General features: G+C 46.3%; 1 protein-coding gene across 3 annotated transcripts in view; it reads right to left on the reverse strand.

The window, feature by feature from the left end:
* Positions 1 to 9,271, reverse strand: part of LOC119440651 (arylsulfatase B-like) — an 80,821-nt gene extending 71,550 nt beyond the window's left edge. Inside the window, exons 1-2 of one of the 3 annotated variants that reach the window (XM_037705542.2) lie at positions 9,113 to 9,271; positions 3,542 to 4,051 (exon numbers count right to left, since the gene is read on the reverse strand). In XM_037705542.2, coding sequence (XP_037561470.2) covers positions 3,542 to 3,543 — 2 coding nt within the window. In that variant the 5' untranslated portion in view covers positions 3,544 to 4,051; positions 9,113 to 9,271. Of the gene's footprint in view, positions 1 to 3,541; positions 4,052 to 4,079; positions 4,152 to 9,112 lie in introns of all 3 variants that reach the window. The other 2 variants (XM_049662139.1, XM_049662138.1) reach the window with 2 other exon arrangements.
* Positions 9,272 to 13,274: the final 4,003 nt, after the last annotated feature.

Below are 13,274 nucleotides of genomic sequence, written 5' to 3' on the forward strand. Positions count from 1 at the left end.
CATTCATTAAGTCATTTTCCCTTCATCATCATCATCATCATCATCAGCCTATATTGATGTCCACTGCAGGCCGAAGGCCTCTCCCTGTGATCTCCAATTACCTCTGTCTTGCGCTAGCTGATTCCAACTTGCGCCTGCGAATTTCCTAACTTCATCACTCCACCTAGTTTTCTGCCATCCCCAACTGCGCTTCCCTTCTCTTGGTATCCATTCTGTAACCATCCATTTTTACAAAATGACAGTTCGGCCAGTATCCAACGGCCTAGTAGAAGCCCCTAATCAATATACGTATTGTTACAAATCAATTCCAGAGAAAAACCTCAGGACAGCACACGAAACGACGGCGCTCGTTGATATCGCGTGGACTATCTTTCATCTTGTATGCCGCTGGAGGCGTTGTGGATAGCCTGCAATTTTATTTTAATTTTCTCTTCTCCCCGCAACATTTTGGTGGAGGTTGCGGGCTCTCCTTGGCTACACCTGCAATGCCAGTTGAAGGCGAGAATGCTTCGGGCACGTCGCCACCCATGTCCACGGTCATCCTAGGTACAACCCAGGAACCTTTTCCGGCACCGATAGTATTGTGCACATCGTCTTTCGGATTGAAGCTGCATCTGGAGTTCCTACACAGGTTCACACCCCAGACAATTCTCATCCAACAATATCTCTTAACCAGACCGTTCTACGGCAAGAATCGGCCATCGTCGGACTCCGGTCACTTCCCCCAGTCAACGATACGACAACCACTCACCTGGTGTGCCCGATCTACCCCGAAGTTCGTACGCTCGTCCTCGTTATCAAAACTCGGAAGAATGGCACATTTCCGATGACAAACTTCTCTGCTTCTGCTGTGGACACGTTGGACATATTTCCCGCCATTACCCCAATCCTGGGAATTCGCCGCCTTGTCCAAACTTTCCAAATATCCGAAGCCCGCCTGGTAGTCCCCTCCGTCCGGCGCACATTGAAGAAGGCAATGCTGCAACATTTCTGCCCGCATGCGCTCAAACCATTCCTCTTCGCCACGCCGACGTCTTTGCCTCTCGCCTCTGCCTCGTTGCTCACCGTCTCCTTCCTATTCCCGCCGCTCCTAGGAAAATTAACGGAAGCAGCTCCGAGAATTGAGCTTGCCATGACAACAAGGCGTGAAATTCCTTTGCTTACACTGCCTAGCAACTCAACCTCATCAACGTGGTCGTGGACGGTATACCTATAACAGCACCGATTGACACAGGCGCACACATGTCGACTATGAACTCGAACCTTCGTACTCGCCTAGAGAAAGTGCTAACTTCTGCCCTACTTCCGTCGTCCGCGTATTCCACGGTTGAACTCCAACTGTCGCTGAAATGTGTGCAGCCCCTGCCATTGTTGTCGGACGCCCTACTTCTGTTTTGTTTTACGTATTGGAGCAGTGCCGTCACAAAATCCTCTTAAAGGAGCCCTCCAACACTTTTAAGTCACCATCTTCCTATTTCAGGTATCGTAGACTGATGGTTGGAGATGCTTCTAGCGTAGGTCAAAGCAGTGATCTTTCGATATATTGATCCCGGAAACAAATCGCTACATTGCTGCCGACGGCATCATCACCCAGTGGTGCTCGCAAAAACCATCATCGTCGTCACCACTCGCTGCTTCACAATTGGTTAAAATAAGTTGCAGATAACCGCTGCATTGCAGCAAAAACGTAATAAATTAAGACTTGGGTATATTGTGTTTTCTATAAACATTAGATTGACGCAAATAGATACGGCCACATAAAATCACTACAACCACCAAGCATGGTAGGAGCACTGGCCATTCTTTCGCCTCTGGTATTGTGACATACCATTGGCCTCTGAGCACAAAATCTTCTCTTCCCGCTTTTGTACGCTTGTGAGCAGCCTTGTCGCCTCGCAGCCTTGTTTCGCACACTGTTCGCCTGGTGCAGGTTTATGACTTCTGTGCACTGTTGTCGCCGCACCCTCTTTGTTGTTCGCGGTGCTGCGCTGATCTAAAGATAAACTGAAGAAAAAGCGACGTTGCGCAGTCCCATGTCATCGGTCACACTCAGGACCAGTGTCATATCAGCCCGAAATCCATGAATATATAACATATATAGGCAACCAAGGAGTGCGAACTTCCACTACGTCGGCGCATCGCCCGTGCACTTGTCGCCGACGGCGATTACATCATGTCACCAAGCTACCGTCCTCCTGTCGCAGAACGTCACATTCCCACACATTGTCGTCAGTATAAATGACAATGTCACCTGTCTTGCTGTGGTTAACTTTGGCCGCTGTCCACAAGTGTTACCTCAGGGCATATCTCTTGCAACCCTTGCCCTGACATGCGACTACCGTATTTCTGCCTTTACTGGTGATGCTGCGTCAGCATCGTCGGCCACCACTGTTGGTTCGGGTCCTGCAACCCAAATATTAAAACATTTCACTGCAATGATCACTCCTGACCTTCCGTCCCAACATGTGGATGCGCTTCTGTGCCTTCTCGCCTCGTACCGGGAAATATATTTAATCTCGTTGACCGGCCACGGGGTCAAACGTCGATTGGGAAACATCGGATACACACCGGCAACGCTAGCCAGGTACGACGACCTTACAGAGTCGTCCGTACTAAGCGCCAAGTCATGCAGAAAGAAGTCGACAAGATGGCTAAGATATCATTGAGCCTTCTTGTAGCCCTCGGGCTTCCCCGGTCATGCTCGTCGAAAAAAAGTCGCAGTTTCGCCGAAAAGGCGAAGCATCGATTGCGATAGCAAATTAGTGGACAACTATACGAAATAACGATAGTTTTATTGGCCGTATGAATTTGTAAACATAGGCATACTAACTTAATTAACAAGCAAGTATGAACGCATACCACTCGATGACCGCGGAAACTCGCTATCAAAACGCTGGCGTGAGTAAGCGCGGTGCCAGTAGCGAGCGTAGTGAACTTCGTGCTGCCGCTCGCATCAACGCGAACTAAGCCGCGAAAACACAGCGCGGTGCGGACTCTGTCCCCACCGCATATGGCTTGCAAACTACAGCGGTGGGCGGGTGCGGCGTAGAACGCCCCCTCTCCCACTTCCCTACTCTCCCCTCGGAGCCTTGCGGCACCGGCGGGCCCGCGCGGCCTCTCGGGCCGTCCAGAGTAGAACACGCCCAACCCCCTCCCTGACCTCTCTCCGGAGCTTTGCGCGTGACTGTAAGACGGCCCGCTTCCTTCCCGCTTCCCTCACTTGCATGCGAGAGATTTAGCCGCGATCGCGCGCGATGATTTTATCTCCCTTAGGCTTTATACGGAACCCCACGACAATAGCGGAGGCGACGACGGCGACGGCGATGGCAGAAATGCGCCAGAAGTGTCTATATAAATGCTAGAGCAATAAAAAGGAAGACAAAGCTAGCGCTTCTGGGTCGCCTAGTGCCATCTCAGCGATGTAACAGAAGAGACGTATATATATATATATATATATATATATATATATATATATATATATATATATAGCGAGAGAGAGAGAGAGAGAACAGAAACACAAGAGGCAGCGAATGTCACTTACATAGTATAGGTGGCCGGCAATGTTGTTTTCGAGAGCACCTGGGAAAACACTGACAAAGTACAATTAGGCGCAGAGGCGACGGTGTCCAAAATGTAACTGCGATATTTATATTAACAGTGTGACCTACGCGTTCCTTTTCCTTTAGCACGTTTCTAGAGCAGCGCACTTAGTGGGAAAATTGGCCACTGAGACGGCAAGTTGTGTAGATTTTTCATATCACCGAAGTGAGGGACTTTTTTTTTTCACCACTTACAATTTTAACAAGCATGTTTAACAATTCTCCACGAAATGACGTGCCGCCAAACAATAATACGCACTGCACTAAACAAAGACAGCACGTTACGCAAAGCCATAAAACACCGGACAGTATCCAAACGATGAGCAACTGGAATGATTGAATTCATCAAGCGCGCTTGCCTTGTGCCGCTGGTTCGCCTTCGAAGAAGAGCTCTGAGTGGTGCTTCGTCAACTTGCTCGGAAAGTGGCCGTCGGTGCACAGCAGCGGCAGTGCTGCGAGTAAAAACAAGGGAAGACTGACCGCCTTTTGTATCAGGGACCCGCAGCCCTCGACACCGGGGAGACTTTGACAAAGAGCGTGCTGCCTGGAAGGCTGTTTACGAAACATGGCACGTCCGAGCATACGAGTTTTACTTTCGGACAAGCACTTATAACTCTTCAGGAGCTTGTTGCTCCTCTTATCCCGCATTCAGAAAAAGTAATTTCGTTTAGAATTGTTTGTAACAGCAAATTCCGACCACTACCTAAAGCCAAGGTGGACAGACGTAGGCAGAGGACACTTACGAACGACGATCTTTGTGAATTCGGCCCCTCTTCTGCAGTGCTCTCACTGCTTGCTTAAAATGGGATTAGTGCGAGCGAGAGATTAGCGTAATTTTCAAAGCGAATTAAGTCGAATCGGACTTCCAGAGGTAAACGCACTGTTGTCTATGGAGGTATTAATGAATCAACTATCCACATCAGTGCTACCGGATGGCAATTATGAATAGCCGTTACGAAATGTCGTAATATTTCAGTGGAACGCTAATAGCCTTCGATCCAAATTTGCTGATTTTCGCAAGTTAGTTGCACAATATAGCTTCCCTGTATTGTGCATAGAAGACGCTGGTGTACGGGATGATTTTCGTAGTTTCTAATTACATAATATATAAATCGTCTCGTCCATCGGGAAACAGTAGAACAATGCTCTGCGTTCGAAAAGATTTGCCCTCTCACCTTATACAATCAAGCAGTTCGGATTTTCCTGAATATGTTGCCTGCAAAGTATATCTCGCAAAAAAATGTATAACAATCGTAAGCATATACCTGCAAGCATCGAGACGTATTACGACTGTTGATTTGATTAATATTTTTAGCATCACAAGATCAAATATTTTCATATGTGGTGACTTTAACGCACACAACGTAACATGGAGGAGTAACCACTGTGATGCTCGTGGGAATATCGTGCAATGCGCGGCGGAAATATGCAATCTGTCAGTATTGAATGATGGATCTGTGACATTTATGCGTGGATATCGCTATGCCAGTTGTAGAGACGTAACACTGTGCTCTAATGATCTTGTTACCGATACTGGGTGGACAACAGACGCAGAAACACGTGTAAGTGATCACTTCCCAATTCTTATGTCACATACACGGTTAAAAAGCACTGAGAAACGAAGATACGTGGATATAACAAATTGGTAGCTCTTTCGTCAAGATTTATCCAGTCGAGTAGATCGTGAAACTGACTTAGAGACACTCGCATCAGTTATACAAGAAACAATGAAATTGAGTTGATGGAGAATATGAACATTTGAGAGCTATAAGAAGAAGAGCACAAAAGAGCTTACCACCGCAGCGGAAATATAGAAGCGTATAGAAATTCGCAGCAAGTCCACTCAATCATGCGAAGACGACTACAAAAATTAGGGGGGGGGGGGGGGGGGGGAGATGGCGTGAATACTGCAATATGTTGTCTCCCCTGACGCCAGTTCCTCGAATATGGATGACTATTCGTGCATTAAGCGGCCCTGTTGTTCAAACACAACCATTTCGTGCTCTCTCAATATCCAAGGATACTTCAGAATTAGATATTGCTGAATAATTCTGCAAGATTATAACTAGAACAAGCATTTCTATTACTTTTCCTGAGTTTCAAAATTCAGTTAAAATGGTAAAACAAAAAATTTTTGCGTGTTTTCAGTCACATCATGTACAATTAGACTATGAATTCTCTATTATTGAGCTAAAATGTGCACTTGCGTCTTGTAAGACAAAGACTGCTGCAGGTCCGGGTTGCATTACATACAGCATGTTGCAAAACATGGGACCTTATGGTCGATTGGCACTTTTGGAGTTACTGAATGACTTGTGGAAAAAAGAATAATGTCCCTAACTCTTGGGAAACAGCACGTGTGGTACCTATATTGAAGCCTGGTAAAACTCCTCTATCTCTTGAGTCTTTTCGTCCTGTGAGCCTGACGAGCTGTTTATGCAAGGTCATGGAGAAAATGATTGAAACTCAAGCTCGGCTTGGCGGTCCCTATGTGGGACTAGCCGGGTGACACGGGGTCTCCCCTGCGTCTTCTCTGGACCTAAATAAAGTTATTTCACTCACTCACTCACTCACTCACTCACTCACTCACTCACTCACTCACTCACTCACTCACTCACTCACTCACTCACTCACTCACTCACTCACTAGGCTGCAATGGTGGTGTGAGCAAACAGAAGTACTTCCAGATCACATGACAGGATTTTGAAGGCGGCGAATGCACCATGGATGCAATTTTGGATATCGTCACCTATGCCGAACATGAACGAGCTAAGGGAAATGTCACAATAGCGGTTTTTTAGACATTAAGCGAGCCTTCGACACAGTCAGTCATGCTCATACATTGTGTGGTCTGCTAGAACTGGGAGTCTCTGGAAGGGAGCTACGGTGGATATCCAACATCTTGAATGGCAGATCAATATTTCTTCAAACAAGCGAAGGAAAAAGTTCCTCTCATAATCTTATTCAAGGAGTCCCACAAGGCAGTGTCTTAAGCCCGTTTCTCTTTAATTGTGTAATGGCGGATTTACCACCGAGACTTCCACCTGCACTACACTACTCTATATATGCGGATGATGTTTGTATTTGGGCCTCTGGTTCATGTGCTAGCCTTGTTGAATCAATTTTGCAGGAAGGCCTAAACATTGTGGACAAATTCTTAAAAGAAAGCGGAATGGAGCTGTCTTACAGTAAGACGGCTGTGCTACCCTTTACCAGAGGATGCCTAAAAGACTTTCAGCTGTGCCTTGAGGGACAACGTTTAGACCTAGTAAAACAACCCAAATTTCTGGGGGTTATATAGACAGACAACTTTCTTGGAATGCTCACATTAAAGCACTTGAAGAACAAATAAACTCAACAATAAATGTTCTTCGCCGCGTAGCAAGCACGACATGAGGAGGGTCGGTTTCTTCACTACTGAAAGTACATAATGCACTTATAAAGCAAAAAATAGCTTATTCATCACCTGTTCTACATGGAATCTCCCGTTCATCTGAAGAGCGACTTCAACGATTAATAGCTAGGAGCCTTAGAGTATGCTTAGGTTTTCCCCGAGCAACCACAAGTTCCTTATTAATTGCAGAGGCACGTCATCCTCCATTCCCTATTATGAGGACGGTTGAAACCTGTCGACACGACTTTCGCGTTTCAGTGCAGCACAAAAGGCACCCTCCTATAGCAATTACACTTATTGAGAGAGACAGGGCGAGCATCAATACTGTGATTCAGGTGCAAAAAAATCTATTACCACACAACGAATTTTGGATCTCAGATATTTCCTACCCTCCATGGTGACTTGTCGCCCCCAAAATTGAACTTTCGGTTGACGGAATTATTCGCAAATGAGACATGTTTATGCTAGCAGCCCAACAACTAGCGCTGTACCAGATATACTTTCGCTAACCTGGATATATTCAAGCGTATACAGCTGCCTTTGTCATTCCAGAATGGAACCGAATACAGACGTTTAAACTGTCTCACACGACATCATCAACTACAGCAGAGCTTTTTGCAATATTGTCTTTTTTATGATATATAAATTCCACGCAAAAAGGAAACCAATGGGGCATCCTTTATGACTCACAAGCAGCTTTGTCGTCACTTCGTGGTGGCATCAGCGATTCCCAAAACATGGCGTTAGATTATGAGACACTAAAGGAGCTCACAAAGGCAAGTGAAAAACCTCGCACAATAATGTTCCAATGGATACCTGGCCACTGCAATATCCCTGGGAATGTTGCAGCAGACATGGCTGCTAGACAAGCGCATATTAATACCGACACATACTGTCTCCCTCTAACGCAAGGACAATTGCGGCACATACTAAGACAGATCTCAGTCCGTGGTTGCAAAGCGACATGGTTTGATCAGAACTCGAAATCTTCAGATTTATTTCACATTGACCCTGCGCTTCAATTCAAAATCCAGTCCACATTGAATACAACCAGAGCTTTTGAAACACTAATTCACCGTCTGCAGCTCGGTACCGCGTACACAAAACATTTTCTACAAAAAATTTCAAGAGTTGATATTCCGAATTGTGCTTGTGGCCCCGCGGATGAGGATGTGCAGCATCTTCTATTAGAATGTCCGCGACACGACACACACAGACAACGTTTATCACGTGATTTAAAGACATTAGACTGCAGGCCCTTCAGCCTCAGGAAGATATTAGGTCCTTGGCCAACATATTCGTTGCAAAGACGAGCGTTAATGGCCCTCCAAAGATTTCTATAAGTGAGCAATATTCTCGGAAACTATTGAAAAGAGTGTTTATTTGTGATAAACTCACTCTATGGTCAATTCGACACCTGGGTTCATGTACTTTCATTTGAATCGAATCCATGCTATCTTATGAGCCGTGATTTTAGTATACTTACGTGACCGGACTTTGTGTTTACTTTAGTGCACCTATGTGACTGAACTTTGTGTGCCGTTTTTCTGAGTTAACTTTCAATTTTAGTGTGGCATTAGTGTACTTATGTGACGGCCCCTAGGAAAAGCAACATATTCGCATTGTAGAATCCCAGCGGTCACGTGTTTGGGTGAGTTTTGGCATAAAGGAAAGAGAAACATTGGACACATATCTGCGTGTTCCCCTACGAATGACTTGTAAGCGCGCAAACGTGGTGCTGCTACGTCGGTACAACACAGCATATAAGAAACATTTTATTGCGCATACTTAATATTGGTGTAGTGAAGGGACACACTGTTTTCACATTGGTGAATTGTGTAATCCGGTTCACGCTTCCTTACAATTCAAATATGGCTCCGTTTCAATCTGGCCATTTCGGTGTTCAAATTTGTTTTCCATGTGGAACGAGTATATACGTACTGACGTCTTGGCCTGTGAGTGTAATTTCAATCAGGAGGCTGTGTTGTTATCACGGAGATCTCTGGTTAGCACAGCTTGCACTGCAACATCATTTCTGCACTGCACTGCCACATCATCAGCTTGCGCTGCAACAACGAATGGGCTCGACAACACCGCAGCTATGGTCACAGCCACTTACCTGCAACTCCTTTTCGTCTTGCAGGCACTGGTATGGTCCCGCGCTCTACAGTGCGACGACGTGGTCAGTTCTCGGAGGCGCCCTTGCTCCCGGTATGGTCGCGCACTTAACACGGCTCGGACCGGCTCCCTCAGCTGGAGCATCTACGAGCACGGGCACTCTCAACTTTGCCGCCCCGATGCTCTCTGCACGAGCCAACGCATCCTCTATCGCCACCACCTCACGTTAACCCCCACGAATGCTGATCTTCGGATTACATCGTCCTTGCCATCGGAATGCATATATGCCTCCAGGCCTAGCGCGGCCTTCAATGGACTTGGCAACACCGCAGCTATGGTCACGGCCACTTACCTGCAACTCCTTTTCGCCTTGCAGGTAAATAATCAATATTCACTATACGCACGTCGCACTCGTTATGCGGCGCTTCTGGTGTTGCCAAGCCCACAGTGTTGTTTTAAAATTGCAATTGCTTGTGCGAATGTCATCAAACAGATGTTGGCGTTATCAGGCGACATAGAATTAAACCCAGGTCCCACCACCCGTTCTAACGAGACGCAACCATCCTGCGACCTAATTACGGCATTCCGTGAAACCCAGTCTAGTAAAACTTCCATGCTGCAAGAAATACAAATCCATCCAGCGCAAGCTATCCCAGAATGACAGTGCTATCAAAAAGATTAGTGACCCGCTAACTGAAATACAAAACGACTGCAAATCGATAGTGGGTATAAAAGAACAAATCGACGATATCCAAGTTCTTCGCGACCAAAACGCGAACGATATAGTACCGACAGTGTTGCCAGGTTTGGCTATATATAGCCAAATTGGGCTATAGGAAAATTTTTTTGGCGTCGACATGGACGAGCTGGCTATGTGGCTATATTTGGGCTACTGAAAATCTGCAACTTGGCTTTGTTTGGGCTATAAGTTGCGCCCTAATTCAGGCCCCAGAGGTCGCTTTGATCGGGTAGAAGCAAATATCGAAGGCTTTGGTTTAGCTGGCTGAGCCGGCAGAGCGGTTGTGCATGTGTGCGTGCGCGAAATGACCGCCCCTCCCCTTCCCTTCCTTCTCTGCGCCGTTGTCTGAGCCGGTGTCTTTGATCTTTGATGCACTTACACACACACCCCGCTTGACCATTATGCACCCGATCCCCGGGCATGGGGATGAACCTGAGAGTAGTGGGTTTTTCACAGTACACTGTACTAACATGGGTATGCTCAGGAAGGGAGAGCAATAACATGGAGTCGGGGCCGTCGGGCAATCGGGGCGCCGACATGAAATAATGGAAGCACGGGTGGATGACACGCCCCAGTGTGTTCATGGCCATGTCTTAATTCTGGATAAAGTATCGCGCCGGGCACATCTTTAGACCTACTCCACGTATCTCGCGCGATGCTTCACATCCATTTCCTTCACCAGCTAGATGAATTTTTGTTCGTGCTTACATTCGAGATTCATTTCGATAGGTTGGACGTAAGGTCGGATCCTCCTCAGAGAGGAGAATTCAAACATGGGGAAGTGTTCCAAGTATGCAAGAACGTATAAAAAATAATGGGAGCAAGACCACGAGCCAAAGGTGGGTTCTGGTGCTTTTACTTCTAGATGGTTTGCCCGTTATGTCACGGATGCAGATACTCAATTTGATAATATTGAAACTTGTTTGCCACGATGACATCAGTGCACCACGTCACATGACCTTCACCCACCGTGTACACCTAAGATTTAGGTGTACGTTAAAGAAACAGAAGTGGCCAAAATTAATCCGGAGTCCCCCACTGCGTCATGCCATGTCGTGGTTTTGGCACGTAAAACCCCAGCAATTATTAGAGAGTTTTAGAATAGGAGCCTCAAGCTTTTGGGGGCCCCAAAGAAATAGCGTCGAAGCCACTGCGCATGCGCAAGACGCAAACTGTGCTTGGATTTTGCGTCAGGCACGTCAGGCACAGAGAGCGAGTGGCATCTGTTGTCTGACACTTTATTTTAACGCATGTTCTTGCCGTGCCAGAGACCCAAGATGGTGGCCAGGTTGACATAAATGAACAGTGTATAGATTATGTACCAGCTAACCCGGGCCAAGCTAATTAAAAAAGTGAAAACAAGATAGGACGATGAGACAAATAACACGAGATATCATAGCGCGAAAGACTTGTTTTAGCTCATAAAAAAGAAGCCGTAAGCACGTCGCAGGTCGCTGGACAGCTGAACTTTTACGCCGTAGGCAGAGATGACGTGAGAGATCGATGATGGTCAACATTATCTTGCGTTCACGACAGCTAAAATGCAGAGTTTGTAGTTAATATTATTACTGTAAATAACTGTAAATAACTAAAAATATTAACTTAGTACTATCTGTCATAAAATAAAAGCACTGATTTCGCCCTCTGCAGCGATTCGCTGGAACTTAAGAGCTTCCGGGCCCAACAAAAGAAGTGTTCTATGCAAGCATGATGTCGCTGATGTTGATGTCAAGGGCCGACCGTAATGGCGGCAGGGACATTTTGTTACACCGGGTTGTGCAAAAAAAAAAGGATTGCCGTAGTCGAATGTGAAAATGTATACACAAATAAAACTGCAAATAATAATGGCTATATTTGGCTATGAATTTTTTTTGCACTTTTTTGTGTTTGGCTACATTTGAGCTACAACTTCTCTAGCTTTTGGCTACGCCGCCTCGTCGGACCTGGCAGCACTGAGTTGCCAGGTCCGAGCAAAATTGAATCAGAGCAAAATTGGACGACTCAGAAGACCGAGCCCCCCGTTCAAACCTAGTATTTTTTTTTTCAGACAAAGAACGTGAAACATGGTCCGAATCTGAAGCCTCAGTGCTACAATTTTGCAGTAAAGAACTAAACGTAACAATTGTGTCAATGTATATCGAAAGAGCCCATCGGCTAGGGAAATACAAAACAAACAAAAACCGACAATCATTGTTAAATTTGCACAATTTAAAATTAAAGAGAAAGTTCTATCCAATGCATATAAACTGAAGGGTTCCCAGTATCGAATCTCGGAAGAGATTTAAATGTGTTGGAAGTAACCCCCAACACATTTAAAGCCAGAAAGCATAGCGCTGTATTCGGCAAGGCCCAACAGCAACTCTTTAAACTACGACGCGGCAAACTCATCATTGGTAGCAACACCGATACTTACGACCACAACACAGAAAAGCTTGTTCCTCGCACTTCAAACACATCCCCAGCAGTGTTAATCCGAGAAGGGAATCATTTCATTCCTATATACGAACATAAGAAGCGTTCTCTCTGAAGTAGATGCTATTCAAAACCTAGTTAACCTAACAGAAACAGATCTGTTCGCAATGACTGAAACATGGCTCAACCCTGCTATAACCGACTCTGAGATACTACATTTTAATGCGAGAGTGTTAAGGGCATCGTATAGCAGAAAATCCGATGCCGGCGTCGGCGCCGGCGTTGGCTTGGATCTCGGCGTCTGTGGCGGAAAAAATCATCCCCAACCACCCCGACCACGCAGGCCATCCATGTGGTGCAGGGTTTTGGTGAACAAAAATTCAATTTCTCACAGTGAAATCCGTCAAAACTTTAAAGTACGATTTAACCACATCCTACAGACATTGCGGCGTCTGACTGTAATTTGAATTTACTAGAAAACATAACTGAGTTACGAGGAAACTCAAACACAAACCCCTTTTCCAGCATTTCTACCGCACCAGCACGGAGCGCTCGGGTAATTTACTTGCGAAAATATTACCCAAATGGCTCTCGCATCCTCAGCAGGTTAGGCGCCTCGATGCCAGCGCCGCATTACAGGGTGGGGACAGCCTTTGAACCGCCCCGCGCCGCCGCTCTGGCTTTTCAGCGCCATGTTGGTTCTTTCGCGCCGGCTGTCGAGCTGAACGGACGCGCGCTCCATTTGCTTTCTTTGTGGCGTGGTGGTGCGAGAGCTCGTGTTTTGTGTAGTCCCTTGTGATGTTCGTGCTTGTTAACGAAACATGACAGGCTGTTTTGTCGTTCTGTGCACTGGATCGACCGCAAAAGAGCCGCGGGTATTTTGTTACCCCCGCGACGTTGAACAAAGAAGAAAAGGGCAGCGCAAGTAAAACGCGACAGCTGGGTACCGACGGACACAACGAAGATATGCGAGTGAGCTCGATCATGATCTTGTTAAGGATAATGTCCCTTT

Source organism: Dermacentor silvarum, chromosome 2 (assembly GCF_013339745.2).
Source record: "Dermacentor silvarum isolate Dsil-2018 chromosome 2, BIME_Dsil_1.4, whole genome shotgun sequence".
Lineage (NCBI taxonomy): Eukaryota > Metazoa > Arthropoda > Arachnida > Ixodida > Ixodidae > Dermacentor > Dermacentor silvarum.